Source organism: Hibiscus syriacus, unplaced genomic scaffold (assembly GCF_006381635.1).
Source record: "Hibiscus syriacus cultivar Baekdansim isolate YM2019G1 unplaced genomic scaffold, ASM638163v2 tig00111614_pilon, whole genome shotgun sequence".
NCBI lineage: Eukaryota > Viridiplantae > Streptophyta > Magnoliopsida > Malvales > Malvaceae > Hibiscus > Hibiscus syriacus.
Genome location: NW_024063134.1, coordinates 594,286 through 609,194, shown reverse-complemented (window position 1 = coordinate 609,194; position 14,909 = coordinate 594,286). Strand labels below are relative to the sequence as shown.

General features: G+C 33.3%; 2 protein-coding genes and 1 long non-coding RNA gene across 3 annotated transcripts; 2 read left to right on the top strand and 1 right to left on the bottom strand.

The window, feature by feature from the left end:
* Positions 1-2,727: 2,727 nt before the first annotated feature.
* On the bottom strand, positions 2,728-3,279 carry LOC120165758. The gene is made up of 3 exons (XR_005519857.1): positions 3,175-3,279; positions 2,907-2,911; positions 2,728-2,739 (listed from the first exon to the last, which is right to left on the bottom strand). It is a non-coding gene; the product is annotated as an uncharacterized LOC120165758 (long non-coding RNA).
* Positions 3,280-10,639: 7,360 nt separating this feature from the next.
* LOC120165757 (histone H2A-like) lies at positions 10,640-13,343 on the top strand. The gene is made up of 3 exons (XM_039175203.1): positions 10,640-10,911; positions 10,983-11,231; positions 13,308-13,343. Exons 1-2 carry the CDS (start codon positions 10,702-10,704, stop codon positions 11,220-11,222), a joined length of 450 nt encoding a protein of 149 aa, XP_039031134.1. The 5' UTR covers positions 10,640-10,701; the 3' UTR covers positions 11,223-11,231; positions 13,308-13,343.
* On the top strand, positions 12,748-13,464 carry LOC120165756 (histone H2A-like). The gene is made up of 2 exons (XM_039175202.1): positions 12,748-12,972; positions 13,055-13,464. Exons 1-2 carry the CDS (start codon positions 12,763-12,765, stop codon positions 13,316-13,318), a joined length of 474 nt encoding a protein of 157 aa, XP_039031133.1. The 5' UTR covers positions 12,748-12,762; the 3' UTR covers positions 13,319-13,464.
* The last annotated feature ends 1,445 nt before the right edge of the window (positions 13,465-14,909 follow it).

Genomic DNA, 14,909 nt, shown 5'->3' with positions numbered 1-14,909 from the left:
GAAGAACTTGTTCAACTTTTCGCTCGAATTCATCACTCGATAGATCAACTTTTCAGAGAGAGTTCATAATGAGAAGAACTCATCTGAAGAAAGAAGAAGAAGTTCATAATAAGAAGAGCTTATTCAACCTTTTGAATGACTCTATCACAGAAAGAAAGAGGTCAACATCATCCCCAGCGGAAAGTTCATAATGAGAAGAAATCATCTGAAAGAAAAAGAAGAATTTATTCAACATCTCCATACTAATCAAGTGAAGCCAAATGGATAAAAAAAATTTTATCTTTTCGTCTTTGCCCTATTCTTGTTAACACAAGAATGAGCAAAGAGGGGCAACTGAAGTTACTAAATTTTTTTACTAATTTTATTATTATTATTATTATTATTATTATTATTATTATTAAAAAATAATTACAAACAGGCCCAGATTGGACCGGCCCAATTACAAAGGACCCAACTGGCCCAAATCAAAAACCCTAAAACCCAATTAGGGTTTTCTATCCAGCTGACGCCGCTTTGCTTCTCCACCGTTGGATCTAGCATTGATCCAACGGTCCAGATGGCGCCAGACGAAACCCTAGGGTTATGATACCCTAGGGACTACACCAGCTGCCGCCGCTCCACGTCGCTCCAGCCACTGCCACGCCCCAACCGAAGGCTCCAGAAGCTCCAACGCCAGCCGTCCACGTTATGGCTATGGGGTGAGTCACCACTGGGAGTCCGGTGACTCACCGAAGGGTATTCTTTTACCCGGTCCGATGGCCACACCGGTGATGGCTATAAAGCCATCACCCCATCTGCGAACAAGAAAAAAACAACAGAGACGGAGAGAGACAGAAATAGAGAGCAAAGATACAAAAACAAAGAATAAACAACCCACAACCAGCAGTAAACCAAAACAGAAACAAAAAGAAAGGAAATAAGCTTACCGAGGAAGCCACCAGACCTTTCAAACGTCACCAAAACCTTCGGAAACCGAAGGTATTTCTTTAGATTTGCTCCGATCAAGAGCTATTTAGGAGAAAAAAGCACCGGAACCGTCCTTAGGACGGTCCGATCTACATAATGATAAAAAATAAAATTTTTCGGCCACCGGATGCGGTGGCTGGCGGTGAGGGTCACGGCGGCAGACGGCTGCCGTCTGGTGACCGGCTTCCCTCCGATGAGGGAAGCTAGAGAGAGGGGAGAGCGTTTATTTCTCTCTCAGTTAGAGAGAGAAATAAAAAAAATGAAATGAAATATGGCCCGAAGGGCCAGCTGAATTAGGCTTTAAATAGCCCTTCCCGAACGACGTCGTTTCGGGGAGGGCTATTCGTGTAATTAAATAATAGTTAAATCTTTTCCGCAGTCAGCCTAATTTTTAAACTTTACATTTTAGTCACTAAATCGAGTTTATAATCCTTTTAATTCAGATCTTTAATTTTAATTTTATTTATTTTAGTCATTTATATTAAAATAATATATTTAGGGTAAATAACAGATTTAGTCCATTAATTTTAATAATTAATATTTTAATTCCGAGTTTATATTTTTAATTTATTTTAATCTGATATTCGAATTTTATATAATTTTATTTTAGTCACTAAATTAATAAATAAAAAATAGCATGTTTAATTCCTATAATTTTGATTAATTATGAATTAGGTTTTTAATTTTAATTTTACTATAATTTAGTCACTAATTTTAAATGTTTTCATTTATTTTACTGCTTTTAAATATAGCGTTCTAATTGTATTTTTATTGTTTTAATTTTACTTGTTTATATATTTAAATATTTTTATTATTATTATGTAGTCATAAATATATATAATAAATAATAATTTATATTTTTTCAATAAATTATTTTAATATTTATTTTTCAATATCGAAGAAAAGGGCAGTCTTAATACAACTGGATGTCCTATTCTGGTATTTTAAAATTAAATATTATAAAAAATTATTATTTAATTTTATTTAAATTAATATTTATTAATATCAAAGAAAAGAGCTGTCTTAAGGCACCTAGAAGTCCTTTTCTGATATTTTTAAATAAATAAATATTTTTATATAATTTTGAAATAATAGGATTATAAATTAAATATATTTTGAATTTTTTTAAATTTTAATAATAGAGACAATTTATAATTAAAAAGTATCAATTTTGGGCGTTGTAGGGGTGCTAATCCTTCCCTAAACGTAACCGACCACGAATCCCTTTTTACTATTAAAAAGAACGAATTTTTGGTTAAAACGCAGATCAGTTTTTCTTTTAACTGATGTTTTCTTAAAAACTCTTTTAAAAGATGCATTTTTTAGGTATTCGACCTACCTGACCCAAAAGGCCGATGGCGACTCCCAAATTATTTTCAAAACCATTTATTCACATCAATTTTCTCGCCAAATAAATATTTTGTGTCCGGACGAAATCCGATTACGACACAGCTAATGACAATTTATCATATTTCTTGAATATTAATAAAGAAAGATATTAATAGCATAATTAACATTGTCTATATTTAGTACTCCTATTTGTTTTAGGCATAGCCCTTAGGAATGCAAACCTACATGCAGCTGAAATTAATATTCGACTTCAATTCTAGCATATATTTACTCATCAAAATAAAAAAAATGGACATCCTAGTTTTTGATGAAATGTATGAGAACTGGTGTGATATATCCATCACCATAGCCAATTAAATTCCCTTTTATTTATCAAGTTTTTCTCTGCATTTTCCAAGTTCCCCAGCAAAAGAATTTCAATCCCTTTAGGTACAAAGATGCAATAAAAAATAGCAAGAGAAGCGTCTATCTGATGTCATCCACTTTCAGTATCCTACCACGTCAACCATCTCCGTCAATTTTATAAATAAAAAATAAATCTCATCCGTCAATCTCCCCTTCTCGTCAACCGTAATCCAAGGCGCGAAGACAACGCCTAATCGGCATTCCGCGCCCGAAAATGGATCCCAAAAATTCTAAACCACCTCTATCGTAAACTCACTGCCATAATTCAACTCCATCCAACGGTTCAAATCTATCACGTCATCGATCCTTCTCAATCTTAGAAGTCCAATACCCGCTTCAACTCCTACCTATATAATGACCGCCTAACTTCCATCACAAACATCTAATCTTTATTCCTGCGAATTAAAAAGTCTTATTCTTCTCTTTCCTAGAGACCAAACAATTCCCAACTACTGAAGAACAATGGCACCAAAAGCTGAGAAGAAGCCAGCTGAGAAGAAGCCCGCTGAGGAGAAGAAGACGATAGCCGAGAAGACCCCGGCGGAGAAGAAGCCGAAGACCGGGAAAAAGCTTCCCAATGAAGTGGAGTAGCGGCCGGAGATAAGAAGAAGAAGAGGGTTAAGAAGAGCACGGAGACTTAAAAGATCTATATCTTCAAGGTCTTGAAGCAGGTTCACCCAGATATCGGGATCTCAAGCAAGGCTATGGGTATCATGAACAGTTGTATCAATGATATCTTTGAAAAGCTTGCTCAAGAAGCCTCTAGGCTCGCCAGGTACAACAAGAAACCGACCATCACTTCCAGGGAAATCCAGACCGCTGTTAGACTTGTACTTCCTGGTGAGCTAGCAAAGCACGCCGTTTCTGAAGGGACTAAGGCCGTCACTAAGTTTACATCTTCTTGAACAATGTAATTTGGGGATATCTAGTTAGGAATAGTGGTTTAAACTTTCTCTAGATACTATGTTTTAGGATTGCGTATGTATTCTGAATATGTGTCTGCTCGATCCCTTTGCTAAACTTGAATGAGATCAATTACTACATTTTTTTTTTTGTGAATTATGGATTGAATTTCTGGCAATTCGGAAGCTAGAAAGAAAGAAAGAAAAGCACTTTAACCCATAAAACCTTGAAATCCGAATACAATAAACATGGAACAAGAGGACGCCTTTCTTATGAGCATCAAAAAGGGGGTCGGGGAAGAAGCTCAGACGATTTAAATCTTATAGAGAATTTCGAGGTTGAGTATGTTGTATTGATTTGATTGCAAATCGTTGGGATGTTGATGTATGGATAATGAAACATTTCATTATGTGGGGTGTAAGTCTACGATTAAGTTGTCCCTCTTAATAGTAATGGTGCAATAATCAACAAGAAGAAACATTAAGTCGGTGAAATAAGAGCATCAAGAGGGTAAATTATCGAAATTGAAACTTTTGTTTTACGAGTGTTTATTTTTTTATCAATAGTATTACAACAATTAATATCTATTTATATTTATATTATTGATTTAAAAAGTTTTTGAATACTTATGTTGTCGATTTATGATAATTTAATTACTAAAATTTTAAATATCAACAATACACCTTATTAGTATAGTAGTATACTTCCTAATTTGATGTTTCAATTTTAAATAAAATATTAATTTAATTTATTTATTTAATCAATACACTTTATCGTCAGTCACAATATGCCATCATTACTGCTAGTCCCATCATATACTGTTAGTCTACAATTTAAAATAAAGGAAAAGTTATGTCATAATCTCATTTGTTTTCGGTCTGACTTACTTTAGTCATTGATTTTTTTAATTAATTACATTTGATCTCTTATATTTAAATTTCTCAACCGTTAACTATTTATCGAAAGTATTACGTGGAAATTAAAAAAAAATTCACATGTAAAACTTACATTCTTCTTCTTCTCACTCTTTCAAGTTTAACTACAAAAATGAGACCAAGCACGAAGGTACAAAACGATTCACTAACTATTCCTCTAACCTAGACTATCCCATGGCTTAGAAGGTACTCCAACCATCTCTTACAATCGTTGGCTATTTTACCAATCAATGATGATATTATCAGAAATATAACTGTTATTTTAATATTTACACATGAAAATAATTATAAAAATTAATTATTTAATTATGATTAGCTTTTGGAGTACAACTCTAAATAGTGTAGATGTATTTAAGCTTCTATGTAGCTGTATTCTATAGTTGTTGTTCTATTTTTAAGATCTAAATAGTGTAATTGAAGATCTCTAGATACATCTACATCAACGAGACTTATCAATTACAAGGATCGATGAAATATATCATATTTGTAATAATTATATAATATACGTATAAACTCAGTTATAATGTAACTTTCTAAGTATACACCTCTAAATGTTTCAACCCTCATAAATAAAGATACATTAAAATCTTCGAGCATACTTGCATGTGTACAATTTAATGCTATTCCCTATAGTTAAATTTCAACTAACATTTTTTTATTAATTTAAGATAAGTATAAGACATTATTTATTTAAAAATAATTTTTAAACTATTAGACGCTCACACTTATGTGATTTCTGATATAATAACTCATTATCTAAAAAAAACAATCATTCATTTATCATTAAAATCATTCGGTTCGTACATTTCAACTAATACTTATGTATGTGTTTAGTGTTCAAAGATTCATAATTATCTTTAAACAATTATTGTATTTGTAACACCCCAATTTAGGGGTTAAATTTTAGAAAGTATAAATGGGTGAATTTAATTAGTATTTTGGAAGAAATTGAGGATTAAATTGTAAAATTTCAAAGTTTACAGAACATTTTAAGAAGTATAGGAAATTTAATGACTAAACTCATGGTTTACCTATTTTTTATGGGATGAATTATAAACCCTTTTCCCCGATTGTTTCTGCGTATTATTCCTAATTTCCCTCCCCCGTCGACCCCTCTTTGAACTCCGATCTACTCACCGTTCGACCTTCGATCGACGAACTGAAATCACCATCGTGTTCGTTGTCGACCGATAAACAAAACCCCTCAAACCTTTGTCGTGAATCCTCGTCGTTCGTCGTTAATTTCAGTCGAAAGTATTGTCGGTATTAACTTGATTTCAGTTGGTTTTTCGTTGATTCACGACGATCCGACCATCCGTTTTCGACACCTCTCGCACCATCGTGTTTCTTGCATCGTTCCGAGTCTGCCGGTGTCCTCCGTTTCTCCGTCGTCGCTGACGCGTGGAGGGGTGAGAAAGTTAAAGTTTTCGATGTTTCGGAATCGAGCTCTCCGTCTTTCAAAATTGTGAATCGAGCTCGATAAGTGTCTCGAAATGCCTAAAAATAATTATTAGGAATTTTTTCGGGAATTTCCCGACATTGTATCTTTGTTTACGTGTCGCAACTGATCGTAGGGGGTGCTAATTTTGTAATTAATTTATGTTACGGTGATATTTGTGTAAAATTCGGGTGTTAGTTTTGTAATATTTGTAGAAGGTGGCTACTTTTCTAATTAATTTCTGTTAGGGTGATATTTGTGTAAAACAGTCAACAGTTGACCATTGACCTGCGTTGACCGTTAACCGGGAGTTGAACGACATTTGACATTGACCGGGTATACATATCCTAACGTTTTTTGACGTTCTAAGTCCGATTCCGCATTCTGTTTTTCGAAATTTGGACCCGAAGGCCTCAAAATTACCGTCAAACCAGTTGACTTTGATTTTGACCAAAAAGTCAAAATTTTTGAAAAGTCATATTTTATGTTTTCGACGTCCCCGCCAAACTAAAAAACGGTAAGCTGTTTTTGACTGATTTATCACCCGATTCGATTTATTTTTCGGAACTAAGCTCCATTTTTTATGTAATTTATGTTGATATGGATCCGATGAAATATTGAAAGTTGAATTAAAGATCAAAGGCGTTCGAATGGAATTTATATGGTCGATCAGTATGGCACGAAAATCGAGATAATACTTTACTACCTCTTTATGTTTTATGGAACATGTGAATATTGGTAAATGCATGATTAAGATAATGCTGGTCTGATTTGTGTAGTTAATTAATTTCTACACTCGATCTGAATACGATAAAAAGGTTCAGTAATTGATTATGGTTCAGATGACTTTTATAAGAAATTTAGGGATTGTTATAATTAAATTACAAGTTTTGTGCTCAGTGATAAAGAAATCAACCTGGATCTATAACTTATAATTTATTTATTCAAAGGTTAAATGTTAAAGGTACTTGGATGAGAAATTATGAGAATACTCCGGTAGGGTAAAATTATGAAAATACCCTTATATTATAAAAAGACAAGATTTGACTATAGAAGTTGGATAAGAGGTTTTTAAAGACATGTTGATCTGATGAAACTACTGATGTGCATAAGAAATTATAGTTTTGCTTAGAAAATATAGATAACCGGTTTTTAACCCAAGAGGATTTGAGCAAGAATCTAGGAATCTGTTAAGGGAATCATTTCAAGATCAGAGAATGTTCGGGAAAGCGATTAATCATAGGATCTCTAAATTATATTATTTGGTTAAGAGTTAATACCGAAATTATCTGGTTAAGAAATTACGAAAATGCCCTTGAGAAGTAAAATAGTTCGAGTTGACCCTGAATGAGAAAGTACTTTAAGGATTCGTACTTAACTCGATTAAGTATGGATTTAAATTGTTAAGATCATGTCTTTGTACAGAAAAATTCATGATATTTCGTTTTTAAAATATGAGAAGGCACTTGACCCGAAAATATCCGAGTTATGAGAAAAAAACCTGAAGAACAATTTATCGGGAGTGTTCTTTTGACAGAATTGTTCGAAATGACTAAAATAAGTGATAAGTTTGAATTCGATAATAAGATCGGACGTAAGGAAATGATTGTAATACACTGGATCTGTAAAATGACCAGAATATCCTTAGAATGCAAATGACCAATAATATCACCAAGCTCAGGAATGATTGGATATCCTCGAGCTCTGAAATGAATGGAATATAACTGAGCACCAAAATGACCAAAATACCCTTATGGCCTAGAATAAGTAAATGTCTTGGATTAATTTAGAAATCCAAATAAACACGGATAAGTGGTCAACCAATGCTAGTGTTATATCATTATCTGAATGATATAAGTATCACTTGAATGTTGGTTTGTCTCATTAAGTTTGGATTGATGATAATTTTGGAAGTAACCAGCTCGGCTCAACTTTGGATCACATTCGGTACTCAGAAGTGGATATTCGTTAGACAAATCAACCAAGAAGAACAAATTGAACTGAACGGAAGTACAATACTTATCCGAAATTCAGAAACGTCCGAATTACTCTGAAAAACTCTGAAGTAACTGGGATACACTTGACTACTAAATAAATTAAGCAACCTCAAGGACTGAGGATTAAATAAGTGATTTGAATGGGTCTGGAAACGTTAATGAACATACATGGTGTAATGTCCTTATAGGACATGTACTACAAATCAAGCACGTCAATATATCATGATATCGTGAAAGCGTGGAAATGAAATAAAGAGCATTGAAATATATGTTAGTTTCCTTAAAATCTATTCAACGATGATTCCGAAGATAATCTATGGATAAGAATTTTTGGTATTAAAAAGTAAATACCCTGGAAGGATATTGTATTTACCAGTCGACAAGCATTAATTATGGGAAATATTCATCTAGAGTTGTTTGATAATGAAATCAACCGACAAAGACTGTAAATGTCATGAACCTTCATTTCTTCCCTATCATCTCAAGTTTCATTTTTGAATAATTGTTGATTCCATCAGTTATTGATCTATTCCAATAGTGATTCAAAATACCAACATTCTATCGACATACTGAAGATTTGTGTTTTTCTGCTTGATAAGATTATCCAGTACATCTGAATAATATCTGTAAACTCTGGTGTGTTCCCTAATCATATAAATATTTTATCTGATTTTCGACTTGAATTATGTTATGATACATTACCTGAATTTTGTTATGATTTTTGATCTGGATTCTATTCTGATATATGATCTGAATTCTGTTTTGATTTCTGATAACTCCGTTTACCGACGGAGAAATGTTTTATCTGGGGGGCTTATTGTTGAAGGAAGATTATTTGCAGACTCATCGGCTTTGTGCTCAGGGTCTAAATGGCATGTGCAGTTGGGTGTATGGTTCTGGGGAACCTACACATTTATGATGTGAACGGATGGGGGTATATATATATATATATGTTTTTTTAAGATCTGTATCTTTTTACATGGTTTTGTGGGAATACACTAGAAAACTTATTTTGATCTCCTGAACATAAACATCCCAAATATTTTTCCATCTGAAATGAATACTATATGCTATTACCTGAAATATCAATAGGATTTTTGCCCAACATAGAGATCTGTAGATATCTAAACCAATAAGGAAATACATGTTTATCTGTATCTGCACGTTCTTCAGCATCATCTGATAATTCGGTATTACTGAGCTTTTCGAAGCTCACTTTATTACTCACCATTGCAGGTTAAAAAGAATTGTACCAGTGCAGCTATCGACTTCAGTAAGGGAGTTCTTCTGGCGTTGTTTGCAGAGCATGGTACATGTGATTAGGGGACATGTAATTGTATTTTGTTTTATATACGAGTCTGAAAATCTGTTTTATTTCTTCGTACTGATAAATCATTTTATAATTTACACGTTTTAATAAAAGTTTTAAATTTTCCGCTATTTTTATATTGGGTCGCTCCGGTGGCCTTAATGTGACATTCCAGATCAGATCGGGTTACCCACATCGGTCTGGGGGTTACAGTATTGTACTTACGTAATATTAATAAAAAAAACTTATTGGTTTTATACAAAACAAATTGGATGGTTTCAATTAAATTAATTTCTTTTTGTTGCAAAAACAAATTCAAAACAAGTGAATTTACATTATTAATAGAGAGAAATCAATGCCTATTTATTTGGCTATGACAACACCAATCAAGTGATATTGGTGATAAATAAATTGTTGTTATTCCTTAAAGTTTCGAGTTCAACTATCAGGAACGTCAAGAGTGTGAGCCTTCAATGTGAAATGATTTAGAGTTATATTTGAATAGATATTATATTTAACTCAGTGACATCTAAACCTAGGCCTACCTAGGCCATACCCCATACAAAAATAGGGTAAATTACTCTTTAGTCACTGATTTATTATTTAATTTCTGTTTTGGTCATCAAACTATTATTTATATAAATCATACATAACGTTACATTTTGATTATGTTTTATCGCTTGTCTTTAAAAAATTAACGTGATGTTAGCGTGTTATCATATGATAATGTCACATAAGAAATGAAAAATACACATGACTAAAATAGAACCAAAACATAACATTTATGATTTAAAAAAATAATAGTTAAATGATCAAAATATAAATTAAGTAATAGATGAGTGACCAAATTGATAGTTTACCCTAAATAAAAATATATATGAATTATGTTAAGAAAATTAATATATATTTTTCAGATTTAACCCAAATACATTTTTTATTATATTTTTAAATTAAATATATATATGAATTATATTAGATGATTTTTTATTATATTTATGTTGACCTATCGCATTAATATATTTTAGATTTGCACTGCTTGTACTTGTCCATATTAATAAATTTTTTTTTTGCCATGACAAGGTTTAAGTGAGTTTAACAAACAATGTCTTTAAATTCCTGAAATCTAGAAGCGGGAAACCAAAAACTATATTTGTATTTCGGATCTGAAAAATACAAAAGCTAGTTTATCATTGGTTGGCTCAAAATTCACGCGGATCGCAAAAAATAATTTGGATCCGTCGATAAGTTAACATCTAATGGCAATTATTCCTCGCTCGCTCCAACACCACCATTTACAAATCCACCCCTATAAAATGCTCAAACCTCAACAGTCTGATTCATCACTCGTACTAATCACATTGCAAAGTTAAGAGTTTAATTTGTTGAATCGTTTGAGCAATGGATTCTACTGCAAAGGTAAAGAAGGGAGCCGGAGGAAGGAAAGGCGGTGGCCCCAAGAAGAAGCCTGTTTCAAGGTCCGTCAAAGCTGGACTCCAGTTCCCCGTTGGAAGGATTGGCCGTTATTTGAAGAAAGGAAGGTATTCGCAGCGGGTCGGAACCGGTGCCCCTGTTTACTTGGCTGCTGTTCTCGAGTATTTAGCCGCTGAGGTACTTGAGAGTTAAGTTAAATTGTTGAATGTGTTTTTTAATCTGTTATATGAGGCTTATCTTTAATTCAGGTTCTGGAATTGGCTGGAAACGCTGCACGTGATAACAAGAAGAACAGGATCATCCCAAGGCATTTGTTGCTGGCTGTGAGGAACGATGAAGAACTGGGGAAGCTTCTCGCCGGTGTCACCATCGCTCACGGTGGAGTGTTACCGAACATCAACCCGGTATTGTTGCCAAAGAAGACTGAAAAGGCTGCCAAAGAACCCAAATCTCCATCGAAGGCCACCAAGTCTCCCAAGAAAGCTTAGTTTGAATTGAGAAAAACCTGGTTTTTAGGTGCTTTAGTTTTCTTAGCTGTATGTTCTTTGTGCTTTGGTTTCGTAGAGGATCAATCTTTAAAGCAGAATGAAAGATTTGTAAAATTCCTAATGTCATTTGTATGTTACCTAAATGGAAATGGAACATCTTGTTTCAGAATATGTGCTCTTTTTGTCCTTGTATTTGTCAACATGGAACTTTGACTACTCAACTGATGAAAAAATATGCATTTATGTTCAAAATTAGATGGGGATTCTCATATTCTTGTCCTTCATAAATTTGATTGCGCAATCTGCACAGAGTTTAAGCACGTCAATACAAATTTCCTTGAGAATCTACGCTCGAAGAAGATATGGCTCTTACACTCACCATTACATCAACTCAAGTTCCACATACGATATCTATAGCTCCTTTAAAGTACACAATTAGACCTCCAGTTGCAGTTATTGGGAACATTGGTGTTTTGGTAATGCACGCTTTGATCCATTGAATCTACAATAAATCTCGCTGACATAAATTATATATAAAGACGCGTTAGTTATATATAATATCAACATATAATCGTAGTGAAGTAGATGATGTGTGATTTGTATTTAAAAGAATTTAAATTTAATGATAATGTTCCATTATTCGATTCATTAATAATACATATAATTATAGATTGTCAATATATCGAATATTAATCTATAAAATGATATTGATATATATAATATCAACATATAATCGTAGTGAGTAGATGATGTGTGATTTGTATTTAAAAGAATTTAAATTTAATGATAATGTTCCATTATTCGATTCATTAATAATACATATAATTATAGATTGTCAATATATCGAATATTAATCTATAAAATGATATTGACATGATAAATTTCAAGATTTCTTATTAGTTGTCATTACTTATATTGCAATTGAACGTGCAACGACTAATTACACCAATAATCCCTCACTTTGCTATTTTTTTTATAAAACTCCTTGTTAAATTTAAAAAATAAGGTATAAATTAGAAGTACATAACATTAATCATATTTGTCTTATTGTTGCTTAGAACAATTTCATTCCCAAATACAAAATTACTTAACCCTAAACAACTCTGCATTGTAAGCATTAAAATGACAACATGTAAACTAAAACATAACAGCAACTCAAACAATTACGTTTAGCTGCATTCAAAAATCCTAAACGACGTAGTTTTCTAAAATGCGTAACTGTGCCCATATTTGTCAGTCACTTTTAAAATCCTGAATTCCAGAAGCGGGAAAAAAATTGTAAATGGTGCCCAACTTATTTTTGAATGATAGAAAAAAGCTTAAAAAAACTCAAAGCTTGTTTCTCATTAGTTCATTAAAAACTCAAGCGGATCGCCAAACTATGATTTGAAACCGTCGATAAGTTCCCATCTAACGGCAGTAATTCCTTACCCATTTCGCTCCAACTCGTACATATCCACATCTAAAAAATTGTCGGACCTTGACTAGGTCCGAACCTTTTGTACCCATCAATATCTTCTCGTTTCGAAGCATAGGAGCAATGGACAGTTCAGCAAAAGTAAAGAAGGGAGCTGGAGGAAGGAAAGGTGGTGGCTCCAAGAAGAAGCCTGTTTCAAGGTCCGTCAAAGCTGGACTTCAGTTCCCCGTCGGAAGGATCGGCCGTTATTTGAAGAAAGGAAGGTATTCGCAGCGGGTCGGAACTGGAGCCCCGGTTTATTTGGCTGCTGTTCTCGAGTACTTAGCCGCTGAGGTAGCCGAAGTTTAAATTAAATGGTCAAACTTATTCACATCCTCTTTACTTTTATGATTCTTAATTTGGGATTTCAATTCAGGTCCTGGAATTGGCCGGAAACGCTGCACGTGATAACAAGAAGAACCGTATCATCCCAAGACACGTGCTGCTCGCCGTGAGGAATGACGATGAACTGGGCAAACTCCTCACTGGCGTCACCATTGCTCACGGTGGAGTGTTACCAAACATCAACACTGTTTTGTTGCCGAAGAAGACTGAAAAGGCCACGAAAGAACCCAAATCCCCATCAAAGGCCACCAAGTCCCCTAAAAAAGCTGAGTTCGGATTAAGAAACTCGGATTAGCAGGAGTTCTAATATTCTTAGCTGTGTCATTTTGGTTGGATATCTCTGGGCTTTTGTTGTTTAGGGTAGTATAATTTAGGCAACATCAATGTCATATGTATGATACTCTAATGGAAATGAAATATCTTGTTTCCGCTCTTCGCATACTTGGCAAACGAGAACTTTAAAAACCACTCTCCATGAAATTATGTTCTCATGATGCGTACATGTACACCTAGGTCATGATAATTCAAGCCATGCGTTCGGCAATCCTAGGATTGCCATATATTTTATGGGGAATGAGATTTATAGTAATTGCATACATAGTTACTCTTATTCATTTTCATACATTTATTTCAATCCCATAAAATTTAATGAAGCCGGTAACTTTTAAAATGAAAGAGAAGGTGGAGAAGGTTAAGGAGTTGTCTCAGGAAAGGCCCGTTAATATACGGCTAATATACAACGTTACCGGATACATTATAATATATTTAACAAATTTGGTTTAGCGCTACCGGAAATATTGAGTAATAACAATGTTGTAGGTGGAAATCATGAAGAAAATATTAAAAAATTTGGCAACCGACAAACTAAGCTTGTCGGTTTGTGTCGATACAAATGAAAAATGTATCGCTCTATAGCAATATAACAGGTAAAAATATGATAAAACCGGTTTCATTATGATAAAACCGGTAAACCGCTACTGGATATATCGAAAGTATCGATTAGATTTAAATAAGTATCGACACTTTTGGAATTTAAAAGAGAAGAAGTAATAGCGCCTATAAAGTGTCGATACTTTATAAAAATGTATCGATCCAAAACAATATAATAGGTATAAGTATGACAAAACCGGTCACGAAATGATAAAACCGGTAAAGAGCTACTGAGTATATTGAAAGTGTCGATACGTTAATATAAGTATCGACACTTTTTGAATTTAAAAGAGAAGAAGTTATAGCGCCTATAAAGTGTCGATACTTTATACAAATGTATCGATCCATAGCAATATAACAGGTAAGAATATGACAAAACAGGTCTTGAAATCATAAAACTGGTAAAAAGCTACCGGATATATTGAAAGTGTCGATAAATTAATATAAGTATCGACACTTTCGTAATTTAAAAGAGAATAAGTTATAGCGCCTAAAAAATGTCGATACTTTATGAAAATGTATCGATCCATAACAATATAATAGGTAAAAATATGACAAAACCGATATCGAAATGACAAACCCGGTAAAGTGCTACCAGTTATGTTGAAAGTGTCGGTACTTTAATAAGTACGCGTAAAAAAGTATCGACACTTTCAAAGAAATAGGTAAATATTCTATAAAAAGTATCGACACTTCACATAAAAGTATCGACACTTATGTAATTGTATCGATTAAATATAAATAACATATCCGGTGTAAATATAAATGCATAGCTAAATTTCTTCTGAAAATAGATAGAGTTTTTGAAATCGAAGCGTAATTGTTGCTGCATTTCAGAAGGCGTTTCTACTTTGAAGTTTGTTTGTTTGTTGCTGCATTTCAAATCGAAATGTACGTTGTTGAAACTCTAGTTTTTTATTATTACAGTAATTAGGGTTTTTATATGTTGTTGTTTG